This window comes from Plasmodium vinckei (genome assembly GCF_900681995.1).
Source record: "Plasmodium vinckei vinckei genome assembly, chromosome: PVVCY_06".
Classification (NCBI taxonomy): Eukaryota; Apicomplexa; class Aconoidasida; order Haemosporida; family Plasmodiidae; genus Plasmodium; species Plasmodium vinckei.
The window spans coordinates 182,074-203,528 of record NC_051298.1 but is presented as its reverse complement, the minus strand read 5'-3'; the positions used below and the strand labels follow the sequence as shown (position 1 = coordinate 203,528).

Sequence of the window (21,455 nt, the reverse complement as noted above, 5' to 3'; positions counted from 1 at the left end):
CTATATATATATGCATATAGTATGCGCGTGAATTATTAATACAATGTTGTAAGGACCAAGAACCGAACTTGAAAATATAATATAAAGATTAAATTATTAATATTTGTATATACATATTTTTATCATATTTTGTAAGCAAACATATTTCTCCCCATCTTAACTAAACTAAATTATTGCAGAAGTGTTGTATTTATATTTATCACCGCGTATATATCCATTCACACAATAATACTTTCTTTAATTATTTCAGAAAATTCAAATCCTTATTATTATCAACAAAATAAGTTTTATTTATATATATACTCATTATTATACGAGCAAATAAACATCCAAAAATATATGCATATATAGGAAGCATTTAAAATTATATATATAGTTATTTCATATAATACACAAACTTATTAAGTTTATTATTTTTATTGAGGGCGAAAATACTAAGAAGGATTATATTAAAAGTATATATTAGTTTTATCTTATTACATTAAGCAGGAATATATATTTTATATTTGGATAAAGAATAAGAGCTGTACCATTAATGAAATATATATATGTACATTAAAAAAAATTATATAAATAAAATTAATTCGGATATCCATAATAATTACAATAGTAGTTTACGGAATAATCAAGAGCGGAACTAAACAAATATAAAAATAGAAGAAGCAAAAAACATTTGAACGTAGTGTTGTAGCGAAATAGATAAATACTGAAAAAAATAGAGAAATATTTTTAATTTTGTATTTATTGTATACTTTCTAAAATGTCATACATAAACATTCCAAGGGATCGTAATGATCCAAATTATAGATATAAGATGCCTAAGCTAGTCTCAAAAATCGAAGGTCGAGGAAATGGAATAAGAACAAATATAACAAACATGGGTGACATAGCTAGATCGTTAAAAAGACCACCTATGTATCCAACAAAATTTTTTGGCTGTGAATTAGGAACAATGGTTAAGTTTGAAGAAAATGAAGAAAAAGCTATAGTTAATGGTGCACATAAAGAAAATGATTTAGTAAATATCCTTGATAAATTTATAGAGATGTATGTTTTATGTCCCCATTGTTTGCTACCTGAAACTGATATTATTGTAAAAAAAGGATTTTTAATATGTAAATGTAATGCCTGTGGAAATATAGGACAACTTAATAATTCTCATAAAATCGCTACATATATGATAAAGAATCCACCCCAAATTAGTACAGTAGGTAGTAAAAAGAAAAAGGTTAAAGAGAAAAAAGGAGAAAAAAATGGAAAAAGTAAAAGTGATAAAGCAGAAAAAGGAGCTGGTGATAATAATGATGATTCAAAAAATGGAATATTACAACCGGGAGGTTATCACGATAATAATAGTTCAGATGATGGATGTACAGACAAAAGTAATCCAAATAATAGTAGCACAAACAATAATAAGAAGGATAAAAAAAGCAAATCAAAAAAAGATAAAGGAAAAAAGAAATTAGAAGATAATTTTGTATTAGAAAAAGAATTATTACATTATGAAAGTTTTGAAATTAAAGAAGTAATAGATAGATTAAGAACATTAGTTGTAACATTTCCAAATATAAGTGATAATGATTTTTGTGAGGAATTACGTGTTTTACAAGTTTCTCAATGTTTTGATTCAAAATGTCGAATGTTTATTTGTTTGTGTGCGTTATTTGATGATAAGATATCAAAAGAGTTATTGGAAAAAAATATAAAATATTTAAAAAAAATTAATGATACTTCGGTAACTACTATGGATATATTTTTAGCTTTAGAATATTATGTAAACAAAATAGCAACAACAGCTATAACTATTTATCCATACATTTTACAAGTCTTATATAATAATGATATGCTCGAAAGCAAAGACATAATTAAACGATATGACGAAGAGGATGATGCAAATGTTACATCAGTATCAAACAATAAAAAAGGAAGCAGTAGTAATAACATTAACAATGTAGATGAGAAACAAAAAGAATATAATGAATGCTATGAAAAATGTAAATGTATGGCAAAACATTTTGTCAACTGGTTAAAACAAAATGACTCGGATGAAGAAGAATCTGATGATGAAGACGAACCAAGTAGCAACAACATTGCCACAAATTATAAAGTGAAATCTTTACGCAATAATGACAATAATAAAAATAAAGAAAAAAGTAACTTAAATGGAAATGACAAACCATTTGAAGATTCAAAGAGTGAAAAAAATGAAGATGAAATATTTTTAGATGCAAAAGATGGACTTAACAATACAGCAGATGAAGAAGAAGAAGAAATTGACATTGATGCTATTTAAAACGGTTTTGAACTTTAATAATTTATTTATCGTTTGTGAATTTTTTTTTCATCAATTGTTCTTTCATGTTGCATAATTCACATTTTGGGAATGTATTAAATTAATTTTTTTTTAATGAATATTTAGCATATATATATGTATCGGCATATATATATGATGAGTATGCACATCTATTATATCATATGCGTATATGTGGATATACTACTCTAAAAATGTTGATGATAGAGTAAAAATATATGTTTCGTGAATATGATGTATAAGAAATATACATTTTTTTTTTGTTAGTGAATATGCATGTATAACTTAAAATTGTTTTTTCATCTGGACAATATTTTGACACATTTGTATAAAAAACAAATTAAAATAGTTATTATATAATTTGCAATTTTTCAATTCAAAAAATGAAATTATTTTAATAAAAAGTAAAATAAATGGAAGAATACTATAAAAAATGTACTATGGGGTAGCATAATAAAATGAATACTGTTCTACTTGGTTTTTCATTTTTAATTGATAATATGCAATATGGCATGTTAATAGATAAAGGCTTATTCTCTCTTATTTATATATGCTACTACTTTGTTTGGTTCGGTAGATACCCATCTTTGTAACATTAGTATAGAACAATTTAAAAGAATAAATTTGCTTTGAATTTTTGTTATTATTTCTATTTTTTATTATGCTTAAAATTGGTTAAAAAAATCGAAATATTTCATAATAAAATAGTAAAAAAAATAATGAAAAAATAGTAAAAAAATAATAAAATGGTGTCACCATATTTTATGCGTCACATGCATTATGTGTATTAGCATTATGGCAAAAATAAAAATAAAATTTGGTAATAATATTTTATTAAATATGTATTATATATATTTATTTATATGCATGTTTATTTGTTAATTTTTTGGAAACATCAAATTTTAGATTGTTATATATTCTCCTAATTAGGAGTTTTTTACAATTTAAAAAATAAAGTTTTTGAAAAAATTTTACAAACAGATTCGTTTGAAGATACCACGTTATAAATTCAAACATGTAGATATAGAAAATGGAAAAAATAATTCTTTGATTTAATTTTGGCGTTACATATTTGTATATTTTCTTTATATACATTTTATATGTTATATATTTTCATTTGATTTATATTTATTTGTTTACCTTTAAAATATTTGCTTTTTGGTAAAAAAAACAAAACATAGCAGATAATAACAGCAAGGCAATGTTATTACATAATAGCTAGTATAATAAAAAAAATTATAATATTTACAAAATATGTAAACAATTAAATGGAGAAATTAAACGAAATAAACAAGCGCATATAATATATATATATAGTTAGATGCCTTTTTGATCCTCTTACATGTTTATATACTATTTATAACATTTTGAGCGAGGATGAGGGGAATATTTAGGATAAGAGGGAAGAAAAATATGCCAAATGAGGATGAACAGAATGAAACAAAAAATAGTGAAAATAATTTTTCCAATTCAAAAGAGGAAAACTCAAATGTGAACATAATTAAAATAAAGGATGAACATAAAGAAGAAAAGAAAGAGGATGAATATTTTAAGGATGAGATAAGACAAAATTTTGATAATACAGGTGATGATAGTAAATGTATAAAAAATTTTACAATACAAAATGGTTATAAAAAGGGAGAAAATACAATGAATGAATTGATAGATGAATTAAATAATAATAATTATGATCAAGTCATAAATATAAGAGGGGAAATGAATCCATATGGAAAAAATGGTAATATAAATATCCAAAATCAATTTACTAAAGATGAAAAAGAAATAAATGATAAAATTGATGTATTATTAGAAACTAGTGATAATTATACTAATATGGATAATAAAAATTACAATAGCTTATCTAGCGAAAAAAACAAAAAAAAAATTAAAATTAGTCCTGCATTTGGGGATAACACAAATTTTGACGAATTTTCGAAGAATCAAAATTATAACTATAATCCAGATTTGTTGGTAGAAGAAAAAGATTTAGCAGATCTTGTTATAAAAAATTCTAAACACAATCAAAGCATATATGAAAATTCTAAAAGCATAAATACATTAAATGAAAAATGGAAATTATTACCAGCATATTTAAAAGTGAAAGGCTTGGTAAAGCAGCATATTGAGTCATATAATTATTTTATAAAAAGAGAAATAAAAACAATAATGAATGCAACAACAAATAAAATTATAAAATCAGATATTGATGAACATTTTTATTTAGAATTTTTAGATATATCTGTTGGAAGACCATCTATAGAAGAAAATATGATAGAATCAAATTTAACTCCTCAAATATGTAGACAAAGAGATTTAACATATTCTGCTCCGATATATGTAGATGTAGAATATATTAAAGGTAATAGTATTGTTACAAAAAATAATGTTGAAATTGGAAGACTACCAGTTATGTTAAGAAGTGATATATGTGTATTAAATAATAAAAATGAAAATGAATTAATGCAATTAGGTGAATGCCCATATGATCCTGGAGGATATTTTATTGTAAAAGGTACTGAGAGAGTATTATTAATGCAAGAACAATTATCAAAAAATCGAATTATTGTTGAAATGGATATAAAACATAATATATGTGCCACTATTACATCTACTACAGCAGAATCAAAAAGCAGATGTGCTATTGTTTATAAAAATAATAAATTATATTTAAAACATAATTCATTCACAGAAGATATAGGGGTTTGTATTATCCTTCGAGCTATGGGTTATGAAAGTGATCAAGAAATATTTCAAATGATTGGATCGCATAAGATGTACTTAAATGGTATACTACTTTCTTTATACGATTTATATACAGAAAATATAAAAACCAATTTAGATGCACTATTATATATAGGTAAAAAAATTCGACCAAGATTATTAGCTAAAGGGTTTTTTAGTTCAATGAAAGAGAAACAAGTAAAAAATGAAAAAGATATAATTGAAGAGGGATTAGATTTTTTAAGTCGTGTTTTATTATCACATATACAGCAAAAAAGTAAATATGATTTTCGAAACAAAGCTAGATGCATCTGTCTTATGATTAGGAGAGTGCTAGATAGTGCAAATAATAAAAATGAATTAGATGATAAAGATTATTATGGTAATAAAAGATTAGAATTAGCTGGTCAATTAATATCATTACTTTTTGAAGATTTATATAAAAGATTTTATTTTACTTTAAAAAAACAAATTGATCAAACATTGAGTAAATATATGCAAAGTAGTTATAACTCAAAAATGAAAAATAATAGTACCATTGGTGGAAATAATAATTTCTCTGATAATTCGTATCCAGATGTATTTAGAAATTTACCAAAAGATATAATAACAAGAGGAATGCAAACAGCTATATCTACTGGAAATTGGAATATAAAAAGATTTAAAATGGAAAAAAGTGGGGTATCTCAAGTGCTTTCTCGTTTATCATTTATTGCATGTATAGGTATGATGACAAGATTAAATTCTCAATTTGAAAAAGGGCGAAAGGTTAGTGGCCCTAGAGCTTTGCAACCATCTCAATGGGGGGTACTATGCCCATGTGATACACCTGAAGGGGAATCCTGTGGGTTAGTAAAAAATTTAGCACTAATGACACATGTAACAAATGATAATGAAAATAATGAGAACTTAATAGAAATTCTTTATACATTAGGAGTAGAAGATAGTGATAGTTTAACTGGTGAAGAAATGTATAAAGAAGGTGTTTTTTTTGTTGTATTAAATGGTATATTATTAGGGGTTCATAGAAAACCTCTTAAATTTATGAAAAGAATTAGATGCTTAAGAAGGTATGGAAAAATAGGAGAATTTGTGTCAATATATGATAATTTTTTACATAATGCAATTTATATATCAACAGATGGAGGGAGATTATGTAGACCATTAATAATTGTCGAAAATGGAAAATCTAAATTATTAAATTCACATATTAAAGCATTAGAATCTGGAGAAATAAATTTTTTTGATTTATTAAAAAGTTCTGTGATAGAATGGATAGATGTAAATGAACAAAATAATTTATTAATAGCCTTAAATGAAAAAGATATTAATTCAAATACAACACATTTAGAAATTGATCCGTTAACAATTTTAGGAGTTGTAGCAGGATTAATACCCTATCCAAATCATAACCAGAGTCCTAGAAATACTTATCAATGTGCTATGGGAAAACAAGCTATAGGTTCTATTGGATATAATCAATTTATTAGATGTGATACACTTTTATATTTGTTAATATATCCACAAAAGCCATTAGTAAAATCTAAAACTATTGAATTTATTAATTTTGAAAAACTACCAGCTGGGCAAAATGCAATTGTATCAGTTATGAGTTTTTGTGGATATGATATTGAAGATGCAATTGTGATGAACAAATCATCAATAGATCGAGGATTTGGTAGATGCATGTCTTTAAGAAAACATTTTATAGAATTAAAAAAATATTTCAATGGCTCCAATGATATAGTTCTCCCTTCTCCTCTTTCAATAAGCAAACAACAACAAATGCAAAAAAAATCTGGTAAAGAATCAAATGACAACTTAGCAAATACAAAAGAAGATCCTAGAAAATCTATAAATAGCGAATTAAAAAAATATCATTCATTAGATGCAGATGGAGTTGCATCTATAGGTTATTTATTAAAAGAGGGTCAAGTATATGTGAATAAATATTCACCAATAAATGTAAAAGATCATGTAAAAGATATGAGCAAATTAGATTTAAATGATTTTAAATTAAGTGAAGTAAAATACAAAAGTGTTTACCCTTCCTATGTTGATAAAATCATATTTACAGAAAATGGAGAAGGCTTAAAAATATATAAAATTATTATGAGACAATCTAGGTTACCAGAATTAGGTGATAAATTTAGTTCGAGACATGGACAAAAGGGTGTTGTTGGATTGTTGGTAAATCAAGAAGATATGCCATTTACTGAATCAGGAATATGTCCTGATTTAATTATGAACCCTCATGGATTTCCATCACGTATGACAGTAGGTAAACTTCTTGAACTTGTTGCATCTAAATCTGCTGTTTTAGATGGGGAATATAAATATGGATCAATTTTTAGTGGAACTTCATTTGAAGAAGCAGCTGAGGTTTTATTTAGATATGGTTTTAATTGGTCATGCAAAGAATTATTATATTCAGGATTAACAGGAGAACCATTAGAAACATATATTTTTATGGGTCCGATATATTATCAGAAATTAAAACATATGGTTCAAGATAAAATTCATGCTAGGTCTCGAGGGCCTAGGCAATTATTAACACGCCAACCAACTGAAGGTCGATCAAAAGAAGGAGGATTGAGACTTGGTGAAATGGAAAGAGATTGCTTAATTGCATATGGTGTTAGTAACTTATTACTTGAAAGACTTATGTTAAGTAGTGATGTTTGTGATGCTTATATTTGTGAGGATTGTGGAATGATGGGTTATGATTTATGTTGTACATTTTGTAAAAAATATGACAAAAATGTTGTTGTCAAAATGCCATATGCCTGTAAACTTCTTTTCCAAGAGTTGCAGACTATGAATGTATTCCCTAAAATTATTGTAAAGGAAACATAATAATTTTTAGTATATAACCTTTTCTCCTTTTTTTGATATAACAATTTTTGTATATATATATACAATTTTTTTAATAATTTTTAATCTTTAATTCAATTTTATTATTGTGTTTTAAATTTGTTTTCATTATACACATTTTTTATATTACTTTTTCACCATTTAAACTTTACAAATAATTTAGCTTAAACAAATTTTTAATTTACAAAAGTTGTATCATTTTATTTAACAAGCTTATTCCCTCTATATATACATTCATATGAAAAACTTAATGATTGATATGTATATAAGACTGAGGATAAAATAGTATATAATTTATTTTTATAAATTATGAAGAAATAAAAGGACATAATGCTATATATGGATTATATTATGAATGTATATATTTTACAACAATTATAAATATACCAATTTAAAAATACAAATTGAGGGGAATGACATCTTCATCGGTGTCAATACCCAAATGATAAATGACCCCTTGTGTATCTTTTTCTGTTAAGCTAGCTATACATTTAATAATTTCAATGCATAATTTTTTTCTCTTAAACCAGACCGAATGCAAATATCCATGATTATTTTTTATGGTATCAATTTCATCGATAGATATTTTACAATTTTTATTTGCTTCTTCATAAATGTGTATTTCGTCTTCAATTTGTAGTAAAGTCTTTTTATATTCATTTACATTTTTAATAAGATCTAAATCTTCAATTAATTTTTTTTTTTTTTTTAATAAATCATTATAATAATTTTTAGCTAGCTCTACCTCTCCTTTTACTACTTCAATACTGTTTTTTAATTTGTTAATTTCTTCTACATTTAAACTTTCAAATTCTTTTTGATTTATTAAATATATTTTTGCTTTCCCATATTCTTTACATTGTAACTTATTTTCAATACTTAATTCATCCATTATTTTTTGAACAGAATTTTTACTAATCATGCCATGAAGATTATCATATACATTAATAACAGAATATGGTCTATTTGTTTGTCTCATGTATTTATAAATCTTTTCTTTTGCATCTGTATCACTTAAAACGATTTTGATCGGTTTACCTTTATTTAATTCCTCTTTTTTATTTATTTTTTTAATTTCGGTTACATCTTTATCCTTTTTTTTTTCTTTTTCATTAACTTTTTCCTGATCTTTTAGATATATTTTAATTTCTTCATTATTTTTTGTTTCGTCTACATTCGTTTGATTATCTTGTATTTCTATTTTTGTATCTTCTTTGGGTTCATTTTGTTTAATTTTATCGTTTTCGTTCTGCTTTGTTTTTTCTTTTTTTTTCGATTTCCCTTTTTCTGGTTCTACAAATTTATTTTCTGTAACATTTTGTGATAACTTAGTTTGAGTATTTAATGAAACATTTGAGCAACTAGACGTTATCATTTTCAAATTATTATTATCTTCAACTATTTCTTTGGATGCCTCATTTTTACTAGTACTATTTTGTTTGCTTACACTGTCTAAGGCCATACTTTTTACATTATCTTGTCCAGTTTTATCATTTATTTTATGAGTTTCTTTTTTTTTTCTATTTTTTGAATGATTAATGTCATTTTTTTCATTAGTATTTTTTAATTTTGTAGAGTTCATATTTTTGGGGGATTTTGAATCTTTTTCGTTTTCTACTATTCCGGTACCTTTATTATTATCATCATTATCGATAAAAGATCTATCTTTTGTTTGATCCCGTTTTATCAAATTAGTTATTTCTGCATTTTTTGTAACTAATTTTACATTTTCCTCTTTCACTTTTTTATTCTTGTTACTATTTCGGTTATTTGTTTTAGCTTTTTTCGCAGTAGCACAACTATTATCGACATAATTTTCTTTTGCTTCTTCTCTTTCTTTGATATCTATAAAAAGTGTGTCCTTTTCTTCATTTATAATTTGTATATTACCAGGTTGTAAATTATGATCATTATTATTTTGTTTATTTTTTTCACACAGGTTTATTTCTGTTTTATCATTTAATTTCGTTTTTTTTTTCTTTTTTTTTTCATCTTTTATATTTTGTTCATTTTTGCCATCAGTTAGTTGATCATGCATTATTGCACCCTCATTAAGTTTTAACTTTTCCTTTTTATAATTTTTTCGCTTTTTTAAATTTATTTTATTGTCATTCTTGGTAGGAGTGTCAAATTTACTGCTTTGGGTAGGCAACATATTCGTTTTTGTTTGCTCATTATCACTGATTTCGAGACTTTTTATCGCACTATTACTTTCGTTAATATTTGTTTTATTTGTGTCTTCTACATTTATCTTTTGAGATTTTTTATTGCTTTTCTCTATTTTATTTGTAATTTTGTTTTTCTTTTTTTTTATACTTGATATTTCATTTGGATTGTCATCAGTTTCTTTATTATTTTTGTTGGCATTATTTTTACTTTTTTTTTCATTTTTCTGCATTTTTCATGATTATGTAAGAATAAGTTGTAAATGTGAATTTAATGAAAATATAAATTATAAATTGTCTTAAAAGGTTGACCAAAGAACGGATTGAAGTGTATGCGTATGCACATTGCATATATATTTATTTGGCTAGTAAAGTTTAACCGTTCCTTTTTTTATTTATTTCAAACAACTTATAGGAATTGCGAAAAAACTATAATATTTTTAAACAATAAGTGTATAAAAGAAAAAGTCTTAGGAGTTAATTAAATAAATGTAAGTGTTATGATTTTAAATGCTTATGTGTTTATACAAAATTACAAAAACAAGTGTACATACATATATTTTATTTCTACAATAATTATGTTAAAAAAATAAATAACAACAACAAATAAAATATTTTGAAAAAAATATAATTAAAGATACAAATACATTGTCTTGTTTATGGAATGAGTTAAAGGGAAATATATTTCTACGGGATATTATACTTATAATATTTATATTCGGAAAAACTTCCATTGTATAATATCAAATTAGAAAAAGGGATATTTAGATGGTATAAAATATATATTAAAATACAAGCAGTTATGCCTCTATTGCATGTTGCTATTATAATATTTTGTTCATTTAATATTCCATGTGCATTGCAAATGTTCTTTAACTCTAATTTATTTTTAAATGTAAGATATTTATATAATTCCTGGTTACTATTTATAAAATAGTGATATGGTATATTTATTGAAAACGGTATATGATTATTTATTTTTGTTTTTTTATCATTTAATAATAGTAATGAACTAAAAGAAGCATTAGGTCGAGTATCAATTAGTATGGTCGTCTTTAATTTATTGCTTTCCTTTTGGGCTATATAATTTTCTATATCAGAATAATTACATATATTTTTTTTTAAATTAGTTTTTATGCTTTCCTTATTTTTTATTAAATGGTTTTCTATCATTTGATCAACATGTTTAATTCGCTCTTTATCTGGTGTGCTATTATTATGATTATGTTCTGTCTCGCTATGGCTTATTACATATCTCCCTTCGCTTAACCATTTATTTAAACCACCATTTAAAATTTTCACATTATTAAAACCAAATATTTTAAAAATGAACCAGATTCTTGGAGAGTAAAAAATGTCATCTTTTTCATAAAATATGAAAGGAATATTTTCTAAAGAATTAATATTTGCTACTGTTTCATGTCTTATCAGTAATTCTCTAAGGTAACTAAAAAATTCAGATTGCGTTGGAAATGAAAAGGAAGGAATATTTAAATCTTGATTTAAACGAATGTTTGAATTAAAATTGATACTTGATTCTATTTTTTCGAGATTATCATCATCATTAGCACATCCATTATCGTTTTTATCATTTTTTATATTATACCAACTAACATCAAACAGTAAATATTTTTTTTTACTTTTTATAAGATCGTATAGTTCATTAGTTTCAATTAAACAGCTATTTTTTTGTTCTTTCATTGAGCTGGATGTTCTCAAAAATTGCCATTTATTTCGTAAAAATTGTGGCACATATTTTGGCCTCTCAAGCAATATGCATTGTGAGTAATAAAATATTCTGGAGAAACATTTGTTCATACTGCATTATTAGTAGGCAATATATATTGTTTTAGTAATTATAAATTAGTTTTGTTTCGATATAAAATATATCACATATATGCATATATTGAAAGGATATATTTAATTTAGAAAAATATTTTTCCATTTAAATAATAAATTAATTTCCTTTATTTATGGAATTGTATGCATGCTAGGATTTCCATAAATACGTATATAGGCAATATTTTATGATATACATAATTTTTCTTTTTTCTCACACATATAGAATGCTTTGGAATTTATAAAATATTATATATATATAAAATTTGAAAATTTTGGCACATAATTTTGTGCTATTTATTATTGTTCCTAATTTATATGAATTAAAAAAAGTATTTTAATTTTATATAATTAATTTTCTGTCCGAATATTTTTATTCATTGGTAGTGACATTTGGAAAATTTTATAATTTTCCCTTTGAACGTTAATAAATTGGTTGAAATAAAGAGAAAAAAATTAATGGAGAGGCACAATTTTGGTTATTCCCGTTTTGCACTTAAAATGGAAGATATACTGTTTAATGTTGTAGACTCTGTCTATATAAAAGTTAATACATAATTAGTATAGGAAAAAATGGATTGAATAGTAGAAGATGACAATGTTGTCAAATATTAATAAATTTATTTTTCACATGTCTGTATGCGCATGTTTTTTGCTATATTTTCTTGGGTTAATGAAAAATATAAATAGTTTCATAATATCTTCAAATACGAAATAGTTATAATTTTTATGAATTTTAAATACAATTTTTATAATATAAATACATATTAATATAAGGAGATATATATATATATATATATATATATATATATTTTTATAACATATTTATGGTTCCTTTTTTTTAGCGAAAAAAGAGTGCACATTTGTATTACATTTAAAAATGCGTGAAATGTTTATTTCTATATTACTATTATTGTAGTTTTTTTTTAATTAATTAATAAATACATTTTGGCATATTAAAATTTAATATATATATTTTTTGTATCTTATATATATAAAATAATAAAAATTCTGACTGTTCATAAAAAATATGGTTGTAAAATTTAATCTGTGTGCAACGTTGTAAAAACATAGGAAAAAATAAATAAAATTGGACATAAAATACGTAAATTAAATTTATGAATATTTTTAAAACAATTTTAATATGCATAATTTCAATATTATGAATTTTTTTTTGTTATATTTTTTTTCATTTTAGCTACCTGTTTTGAGTTATAGCAGTTCTTCGCTATTTTCTTTCATAAAGGAAAAAAAGACAAGTTTATAAATTATTATTTGGTAATTACACATACGTATATGTATGTATTTATATAATTGATTTTATTGATTATATATGTGTATTTAAGTTCAAATGAAAAATACACCATAATGCAAATGTTATAGCTCATATGAAGTTATGAAAAAAAAAAATGTTATCCTGGACAGTAATGCAAATGTGGTAAATGATTAATATTTTATATATATATTAAAAAAATGCCAGAGAAAAAACAGGATATTTTTATTTTTAAAAAATGGTGTTACATTAGTAAAAAAAAATACAAAAAAAATAAACAAAAGAAAACCAAACTCCGAAAATGGAAATATATATGTAGACAAATTTACTTGGGGGAATTATGTTCCTTAAAATTCCGATTTAAAAAAAATGTAGATTTAAAGAGGAGCATAAAAACTATAAGGAGCAATATATATAATTCAAGAATAAAAAAAATTAGTGTGAATGATAGTGATAATAATATCCTTTACCCTGATAACAAAATAACTTCAGAAGATGAAAATGTGAATTCATTAAAAAATTCAATTGAAAACAAAAATATTATGTTATTGTTTTCAAAACAATCAAATGGTAATTATATAAAAAATAAATATTACGATGATAGAATATCCTCTACAAATTCAACATGCGCATCATCACTATGTTATGATGAATACGCATACAAAAGTAGTCTCAAAAAAAACAATGATAATGACAATGATAATAGAAATGTTGTGAAAAACCCGAAGAAATCTTTTCCAAACTCCAATAAAATAAATATTGATTTTTTGAATCAAATACATTGTAGTAGAATAGTTGAAGCCCATTCGCTATTTACTTTTTTTTATACAAAGTTAAAACGTAAAGACAAAGATTATTATAAAAATAAAAATATGATGCATAAAAAAAATGCTTTTTATATGAATAAATTAAATAAAGAATACAATCCCGAACTTAATAAACAATATATTCCTAAAAATCAGGCACAAATTTACAATGATATAAAATCCAAACCAACCAAAGCTCCACCATCTTATAAATATTATAACAAGGATAATCAAAATTATGAAAACAGTTATAATAATATTAACCATATTAATGGGAGTATAAATAATGGTCATAATAATATTTATGCTAATCATAATGAAAAATATTCTTTAGGGAATGAAGAAAAGAAACACGATCCTAATCATTTTAATAATAATGTTTCTATGGGCACTTCTAATAAACAAGAACACGAAAATAACAATAATGAGGAAAATACTGAAATGAATGAGGAACGATTTTTAGACGAATTTGATGATTTTGATATCAATGAAAAGCTCAGGGAAAAAACATATTATACAGATCGATGCATGCTGGATAGAAATGGAAAAAGAGTTTCGATATTGGATAAATTAAATATAAATTTGGATGATAAAAAAAATGTTGCTAATCATGAAGAATTAAATGGTAAAGCAGCAAAAAAACCAAGTCTAAATATCAATATAGTAACTAATGATCGCCCAACTGTTAATATAAATGATGAGGAAGCAGATATTAATATAAGTGAAAATGAAAATACTAATAATTTGGAAGAAGATAATTATACAAGTGATAAACAGATAGTAAAAAATAACATGATAATTACAAATAATGCAAGCATTAATAGTAAAATGGCACATTTGAAAAAAAATAATAAAATGCACCCTCCGAAAAAAGGTGTAAATAATAACATCATTAAGGAAGGAATTAAAACGAATAATGATAGAGGGAAAACAGATGAGCGCAATGTGAATAATAAGATAAATAATAACAAAATTTGTAAAATAAATTATGATATGAATAAAAAAATGAGTCATGATGCAAGCAATCAAATAGAGTATAACATGAGCAGCCCAATGGAATATGGCATGAATAATCCAATGGGACATAACATGAATAATCCAATGGAGTATAACATGAATAATCAAATGGGATATAACATGAATAGTCAAATGGGATATAACATGAATAATCAAATGGGATATAACATGAATAATCAAATGGGCTATAATATGAATAATCAAATGGATCTTATTAATAATTATACGGGAAATATGAATAATGGGAACTTTAACGTTCCTACGATGAGTCCATTATGGAATGGAGGTGAGTATCCAATGCATAATAGAATTCAAGGTAACTTCTCTAACATGAACAACATGAATAATTTGAATCAAATTAGACAAGGGAATAATCAGATAGTTCCACATAATCAAAATGAAGGGACAAGTGTAAATATGAATAATAAAAATTTAGTATTATATAATAATGATAATATAAAATACGACGAAGATTTTACGTTAAACTATATTCTTCAGAAATACGAGGATGATGATCAATTTTTTTCAAGCAATAATAATAACAATTATGAAGAAAATATAGATGATCAAAAAAAAGAATTACAAAAATATACAGAAGGAATGAATAAATTAGTAGAACAAATGTATTTTTATGATAACTATCATGAAGAATTAAAAATTTGCGACAAAGATGAGATTCCATCTAGTAATACTTACAATATTATTGATACTTCTTTAAATATAAATGTAGTTGATGAAAATGATGAAGACAAAGAAAGTAAAGAAATAATTTCTCAAATGAAACTAAAAATCACTAATTTAGAAGAAAAATTAGAAGAATTAAAAAATAAAAAAAACGAATCTGAAAGTAATTTAAAAGAATTAAATGATAAAAAACAGGGTGGTGAGTCACAAAATAATAAAATAATAAATGAATTAAAAAAGGAAATCGAAAATATTAAGAAAAAACGACGAAAAAAAAAACATAAAAAAAAAAAAGGGAAAGAAAAGACAAAACAAACAGAAGAGAATAATGAACAAAAAGACGTAAACGAGGGTAATAATAATGAAGAAATCAAAGAACCAGAGAAAGATGAAAATAAAGAAATCAATAATTTTAACATAGATGATATAATAGACACTGATAATTTAAATAATTTAAAAAATGAAATAATGAATAATGTATATTATTATATATATGAATCATATGATCAAAAAGATTATGAAATTTTAGAAAACTTAGCAAAAAAACATGAAATAAAAGGAAGAAAAGTATGTTATAATGTAAATTTACCAAAATGTGACTTTAAAAATAAAAGGACATCAAGTCTATGGTTTTTAAATCCAGCATATGAAAATTATGTTCTTGAAAAAAAAAAAACAAAGAAAATAGGAAATTCATCTTCTGCGTCTTATGAAAGATTAGAATTTTTATTTAATTCAAATGATATGAACAATTTTAATACAAATGAGGATGAAAATAAAAGTGTGATGAATTCTGATATTAGAGATAGTGATTTTTCATATGAAACTTTTATAAGTGAGAAAAAAAAAAAAATAAAAAAAAATAAAATTAATTTAATGAAAATGAAAAATAGTTTAACATTACAAGGAAAGAGTGAAAATAATATTTTAAACAAAAATTCATTGAATAATTTAAATAAATATGTATTAGAAGATGCAAGTAAGCAAGTGGCAAAAAAGGAAGAGGATTCACCTCAGGTTGTAGAAGTAACCCCAGAGGGAAATGATATGGTAAACGATTTGTTAGATACTATAAATAACTATGTTCCGGATAAATCGATATTTGACATTTTTAATTCACCACCTAGTGATGTTAAAGGGAAAGAGGAAGTAGAACCATGTGAAACGAATGAAAACAAAAAAGATGTTGATGATATATTTAAAGAAGTAGAAGATAAAATGAATAATAAACTTATGAAAGACATTGAAGAAAAAAAAAGAGAAAGGGAATTGCTAGATCTAGAAATAGAAAACAAAAAAAAACAAAAAGAGCTAGAAGAATTAGAACTCCAATTAATGGAAAATAAAAGAAAAAGCTTGTTGGCAAGTAAAAATATTAATGAAATAGAAAGCGAAATTAAGTTGAATAAAAACGAAAAGGAAGAAACAAATAGAGGTGAAGATATACAAATCGATAAACAGCCATATGAAAAAGCAAATGAAACTGTTGTTTTGGATAAAGCTACTGAAGAAGCGGAAAATAAAACTGTCGCTTTGTATAAATCTGGTGAAGAAGCGGAAAATGAAACTGTCATTTTGGATAAAGTTGCTAAAGAAGCACCCAGTGAAAAAATCGTGAAAGAAAATAAACAGACTGAAACAGAAAATGATCGCAAGTCTAGTGATATAAACATTACAAACGATATTCTGAATGATTATGTAAAAAATCAAAAAAAGAAAGAAAGAAAAAAAAATAATTGGGCATTATATGGTAGACCTAAAGTAAATAAAGAACGAAATAGAATATTGAGACGGTTGTCTTCATCAAAAAGCGATGGTGGATTTAACGATTATGCAAATATGGCTGAAAGATTTTTTGAAATTGTTACAGGATATACTAGTGATCAAGACATAGCATATGATGATATTAAAGAAAAGGATGATATAAATAAAGAAAATGAAAGAATTGAAGAACGGAAAAAAAAAATGTTTAATATTGGAATAAGAATGAAAGAAAATGTTTATAAAAATGATGCATTTTATAAATTAGGAAGGCCTAAATATATGAAAAATAATATTTATCATAGATCTAAATCAATTACTCATAATACTATATTAAAAAAAAATAGTTTAAAAAATAAAAAAGGAAAAAATGTACTTTTGAAAAGGTCTAAATCTAAAAATAAGATCTCTAAATGTTGCCAACCGAATACCGAAATTGTAGAAAAAACTAAAATGAAGTTAAAAGAAAAATTAAAGGAAAAGGAAATAGAGAATAGTTCGATTTTTAACAATTTAATTAGTAAAAATGTTGATAATATAAAGCAAATAAATATTGTAAGTGAATTAATAAAGGGGGCCAGTATGGATACCTATTTATTAGATAATAAGATGAAGGGAAATTTCGATTTGAAATATAAAAGAAAACTAATATATGAGGATTTAGAAAAAAAAGATGTTGATGTAAATTTGGAAGAGTATCAAAAATTAAATAATGAAAAGGAATACTATCTAAAAGATTTGAATAAAGGAAAAGAAAAGACAACGAAATTAAGGGATCATAAAGAAGACATTGCAAAGGAAGTGGCCAGTGGCAAAATAGAGAAGTTAATGATGCTAAAAGAGGAAGAAAAAATGGTAAAAGAAATGAAGAGAATAGAAGAAGAGAAAAGACACGAAAAAATGAAGAGAATAGAAGAAGAGAAAAGACAAGAAGAAATGAAAAAAATAGAAGAGGAAAAAAGGCTAGAAGAAATGAAAAAAATAAAAGAGGAGGAAAAATATAGAATGGATGAATGGAAAGAACGCCAAAATAAAATAGAGCAATTAAAAAGATATGAAGAAGCAAGAAAATTAAAAGAACGAAAAATGATACAATCTGCAAAAGGATTAATGGAACTAAATATATTTCAAGGTACACCAAATTTAGAAAATGAAATGGAAATAGAAAAAGAAGGTCCACAAAATGACAATGAAATCAATAAAATAGAAAAAGAAAGTGGTGTAAGAGAAAATATATTTAGTAATGTGTTAGAAAAAATATATAAAAATACTGCTACTCCTTTATTAAATCATATAAAGGGTAACAAAACTGAAGAGAGCGAAAAGGGAAAAGCAAGTTTATTATACATAGTAGAAACAAAAGTAGAAAGAAAGGATGATGGAGAAATGGAATTAAATGAAGTAGAAAATGAGAATGATCAACAAAGTGGTAAAGAGAAAAAAATGCCAAATATATCATGTACCAAAAATTATGAAATATTTGATAAAATGGAAAAAGATCGAAAACGAATACTTAGAGAAAAAAAAGGAAACAATAAAATAATTTCGAATAAAACGAGTAATCGTACATTGTTAAACAATGCATATGTAAATAATTCTCTGATAATAAATAATGTAATAAATAAAAGTAAAGAAGATAAGAATGTAGCAGATGCAGATGGTATGGAGAATAATGAATTACATAGCTTGTCAAAAAAAGCCGTAGATGATGTAAGTATGACCACATTAGGAGATGATAAAAAACAAATGTTATTAAAAATAAGAAATAATAATTTAAAATATAATAGTTTAAAGGAAGAAAATATTCGTGATTTAGTTGAAATGGGATTAACCCATAGTATTTCTATGGAAGATAAAATCGATGATTTATTTGAAATAAAAAGTGATGAATATGATGATAACGATGATATATTTATATCTGGAACTGAAGAATCATTTTTAAAGATTGAAGATAATGATAATATTGATTTCGATGAATTTAAAACACATGTTTATAAAGAATCTTATCGTAAAGGTCTACTAAATGATAAGAAAGATATTAGAGAATATTTTAAAAATAATTATGAAGCATCAAGTTTTAAGAGTGATGATATATATAATGAAAATATAATAGGATCTGATGAAATAAAAAATGTAATTATGGATAAGTATAGTAATAATAATGATACATATGGAAAAAGTATAAGTGTTGATATGGACTTAAAAAATGTTTTAAATAGTTTTAAATTAAAAGAATATGAAAAAGAAATAGTTAACACCAAAAGTTATGAAGATATTATTAATAAAGAAGATTATGGTTCAAAAAATAGTGAAGACTTTTATTTTAATTTTGAAAGAGAAAATATGGAAAAAAAAAAATATATAAATAATCATAATAATAAACAATATAATGATATGAGTTTAAGCAAATTAGATGTAAATAATAGTGAACTATCTAGTGACAATTCAATAAAAGTTAGACAATTAAATACATATGGTTCATCTGGAAGTTATACATTTAATTTTAATAAGAAAAGTGAAGAAGATGATCCATATATTAATTATTCTTTTGAAAAATTGCTAAGTCAAAATGGTGAAAGTGATAATTATGGAATAAATGTGAGAGACGATCAAAGTCAAAACATGGATAGTGAAAGAAATGATGCTCTTAAGAATACTATAAATCAATTAAACAAATTAAAGAAAACAATAAAAACTGTTGAAACAAACAATTATTATAATACTGAAATTAATGAGGATAATTTGTCTAATATATTTACAGATGATTTAAAACAAGAAGATGATCTATCTTCTTATTCTTATCTATCTCCAAGGGAAGTATTTAATAAAAGGAGAGGGAAGTATTATGCAAACCATTATTCTAGGTACTACACTTAATGTGCCTTTTGAAAGGAAGCTAGCTATATGACTATAGTAGTAATAATCATAATGATATATAACCGACAGAGACAATAATTTAAAAGGTCTTAATTTTTTTAAAAGAGAGTGTAGCAACCTATTTGGCTATATTTTATGACATGGTTAAACTTAATGTATGTATATACAAAAAATAGAAATTGTAGGAATCAATTGGTTTTTGAAAATGCAAGGATAAAGGGAAAAGAAGAGGAACGGAGGTATAATAATATTATAAAATAAAACCATTTATGAAGGAAAAATTGAAAATGATAATTTATATTTATTGAAATAAGGGTATATAAAATGTTTATATTATTTTTTGGTAGTTTGTTCTGCTGTATTTTTTTCACCTATTTTATAATGGATAATAATATACACAATGTAAATTACATACATAATAAACACTTTGAAAACATAAAAAATAAAATAAGAAAATTTATATAATTTATTACTTTATAAATAATTCCATTTATTTACAAAAAAATATGATTACATAAAGTAAATTACATGGTGTATTGTAAAATGTAGAACGACGAACTAAACAAGAAAAATAAACCACCTACATTTAATTATTTTTTTTTATGCTAAAAAATGTATTTATAAAAAAATAATAAAAATATAATATTATTTTATATTTATAAATATTAATAAAAAATACAATTTTCAACACATTTGGAAAAAATAAAATAATGTTGATTGAATTGGAAAATGCGTATTTTTTTGTGCTTGGCAAATTGTGGATAATAATATATATATGCATATATTGTGTATATAAAAATGTATATATATTATTAAAAAAAATGGCAAATATTGCTACGAATATAAATAAATATTGTTGTTATTATAGGTTTATTTATTCTCGTAAGGTTAGTACATTTATTTTAATATTTTTATAGCACATATTTAAACATACCGACAATATTACATATATTTACATATATGCGTAATGACGCTAATTTTTAAAAAATATATAGATAACATGCTTACATATTATTATATTACGTGCGAATTTGCTATTACTGGTTTGGTAATCCATGCTTTGTTATAATGCATATATAACATTTTTTTTCTTTTCCACATTTTTATTATTTATCGTGGATATTTTA

The 21,455-nt window shown here is 23.8% G+C and overlaps 5 protein-coding genes across 5 annotated transcripts; 3 read left to right on the top strand and 2 right to left on the bottom strand.

Annotated features, from left to right (window-relative positions):
- Nucleotides 1-760: 760 nt before the first annotated feature.
- Nucleotides 761-2,293, top strand: PVVCY_0600570 (eukaryotic translation initiation factor 5, putative; the record flags this gene model as incomplete). The annotated part of the gene is made up of 1 exon (XM_008627200.1): nucleotides 761-2,293. The coding sequence occupies one exon, from the start codon at nucleotides 761-763 to the stop codon at nucleotides 2,291-2,293; it is 1,533 nt and encodes a 510-aa protein (XP_008625422.1).
- Nucleotides 2,294-3,688: 1,395 nt separating this feature from the next.
- PVVCY_0600560 (DNA-directed RNA polymerase III subunit RPC2, putative) lies at nucleotides 3,689-7,888 on the top strand (the record flags this gene model as incomplete). Its single annotated transcript, XM_008627199.2, has 1 exon — nucleotides 3,689-7,888. The coding sequence occupies one exon, from the start codon at nucleotides 3,689-3,691 to the stop codon at nucleotides 7,886-7,888; it is 4,200 nt and encodes a 1,399-aa protein (XP_008625421.2).
- A 409-nt stretch (nucleotides 7,889-8,297) lies between these two features.
- Nucleotides 8,298-10,304, bottom strand: PVVCY_0600550 (Tat binding protein 1(TBP-1)-interacting protein, putative; the record flags this gene model as incomplete). Its single annotated transcript, XM_008627198.1, has 1 exon — nucleotides 8,298-10,304. The coding sequence occupies one exon, from the start codon at nucleotides 10,302-10,304 to the stop codon at nucleotides 8,298-8,300; it is 2,007 nt and encodes a 668-aa protein (XP_008625420.1).
- Nucleotides 10,305-10,758: 454 nt separating this feature from the next.
- On the bottom strand, nucleotides 10,759-11,772 carry PVVCY_0600540 (rhodanese like protein, putative; the record flags this gene model as incomplete). Its single annotated transcript, XM_008627197.1, has 1 exon — nucleotides 10,759-11,772. One exon carries the CDS (start codon nucleotides 11,770-11,772, stop codon nucleotides 10,759-10,761), a length of 1,014 nt encoding a protein of 337 aa, XP_008625419.1.
- A 1,611-nt stretch (nucleotides 11,773-13,383) lies between these two features.
- Nucleotides 13,384-20,328, top strand: PVVCY_0600530 (conserved Plasmodium protein, unknown function; the record flags this gene model as incomplete). The annotated part of the gene is made up of 1 exon (XM_008627196.1): nucleotides 13,384-20,328. One exon carries the CDS (start codon nucleotides 13,384-13,386, stop codon nucleotides 20,326-20,328), a length of 6,945 nt encoding a protein of 2,314 aa, XP_008625418.1.
- Nucleotides 20,329-21,455: the final 1,127 nt, after the last annotated feature.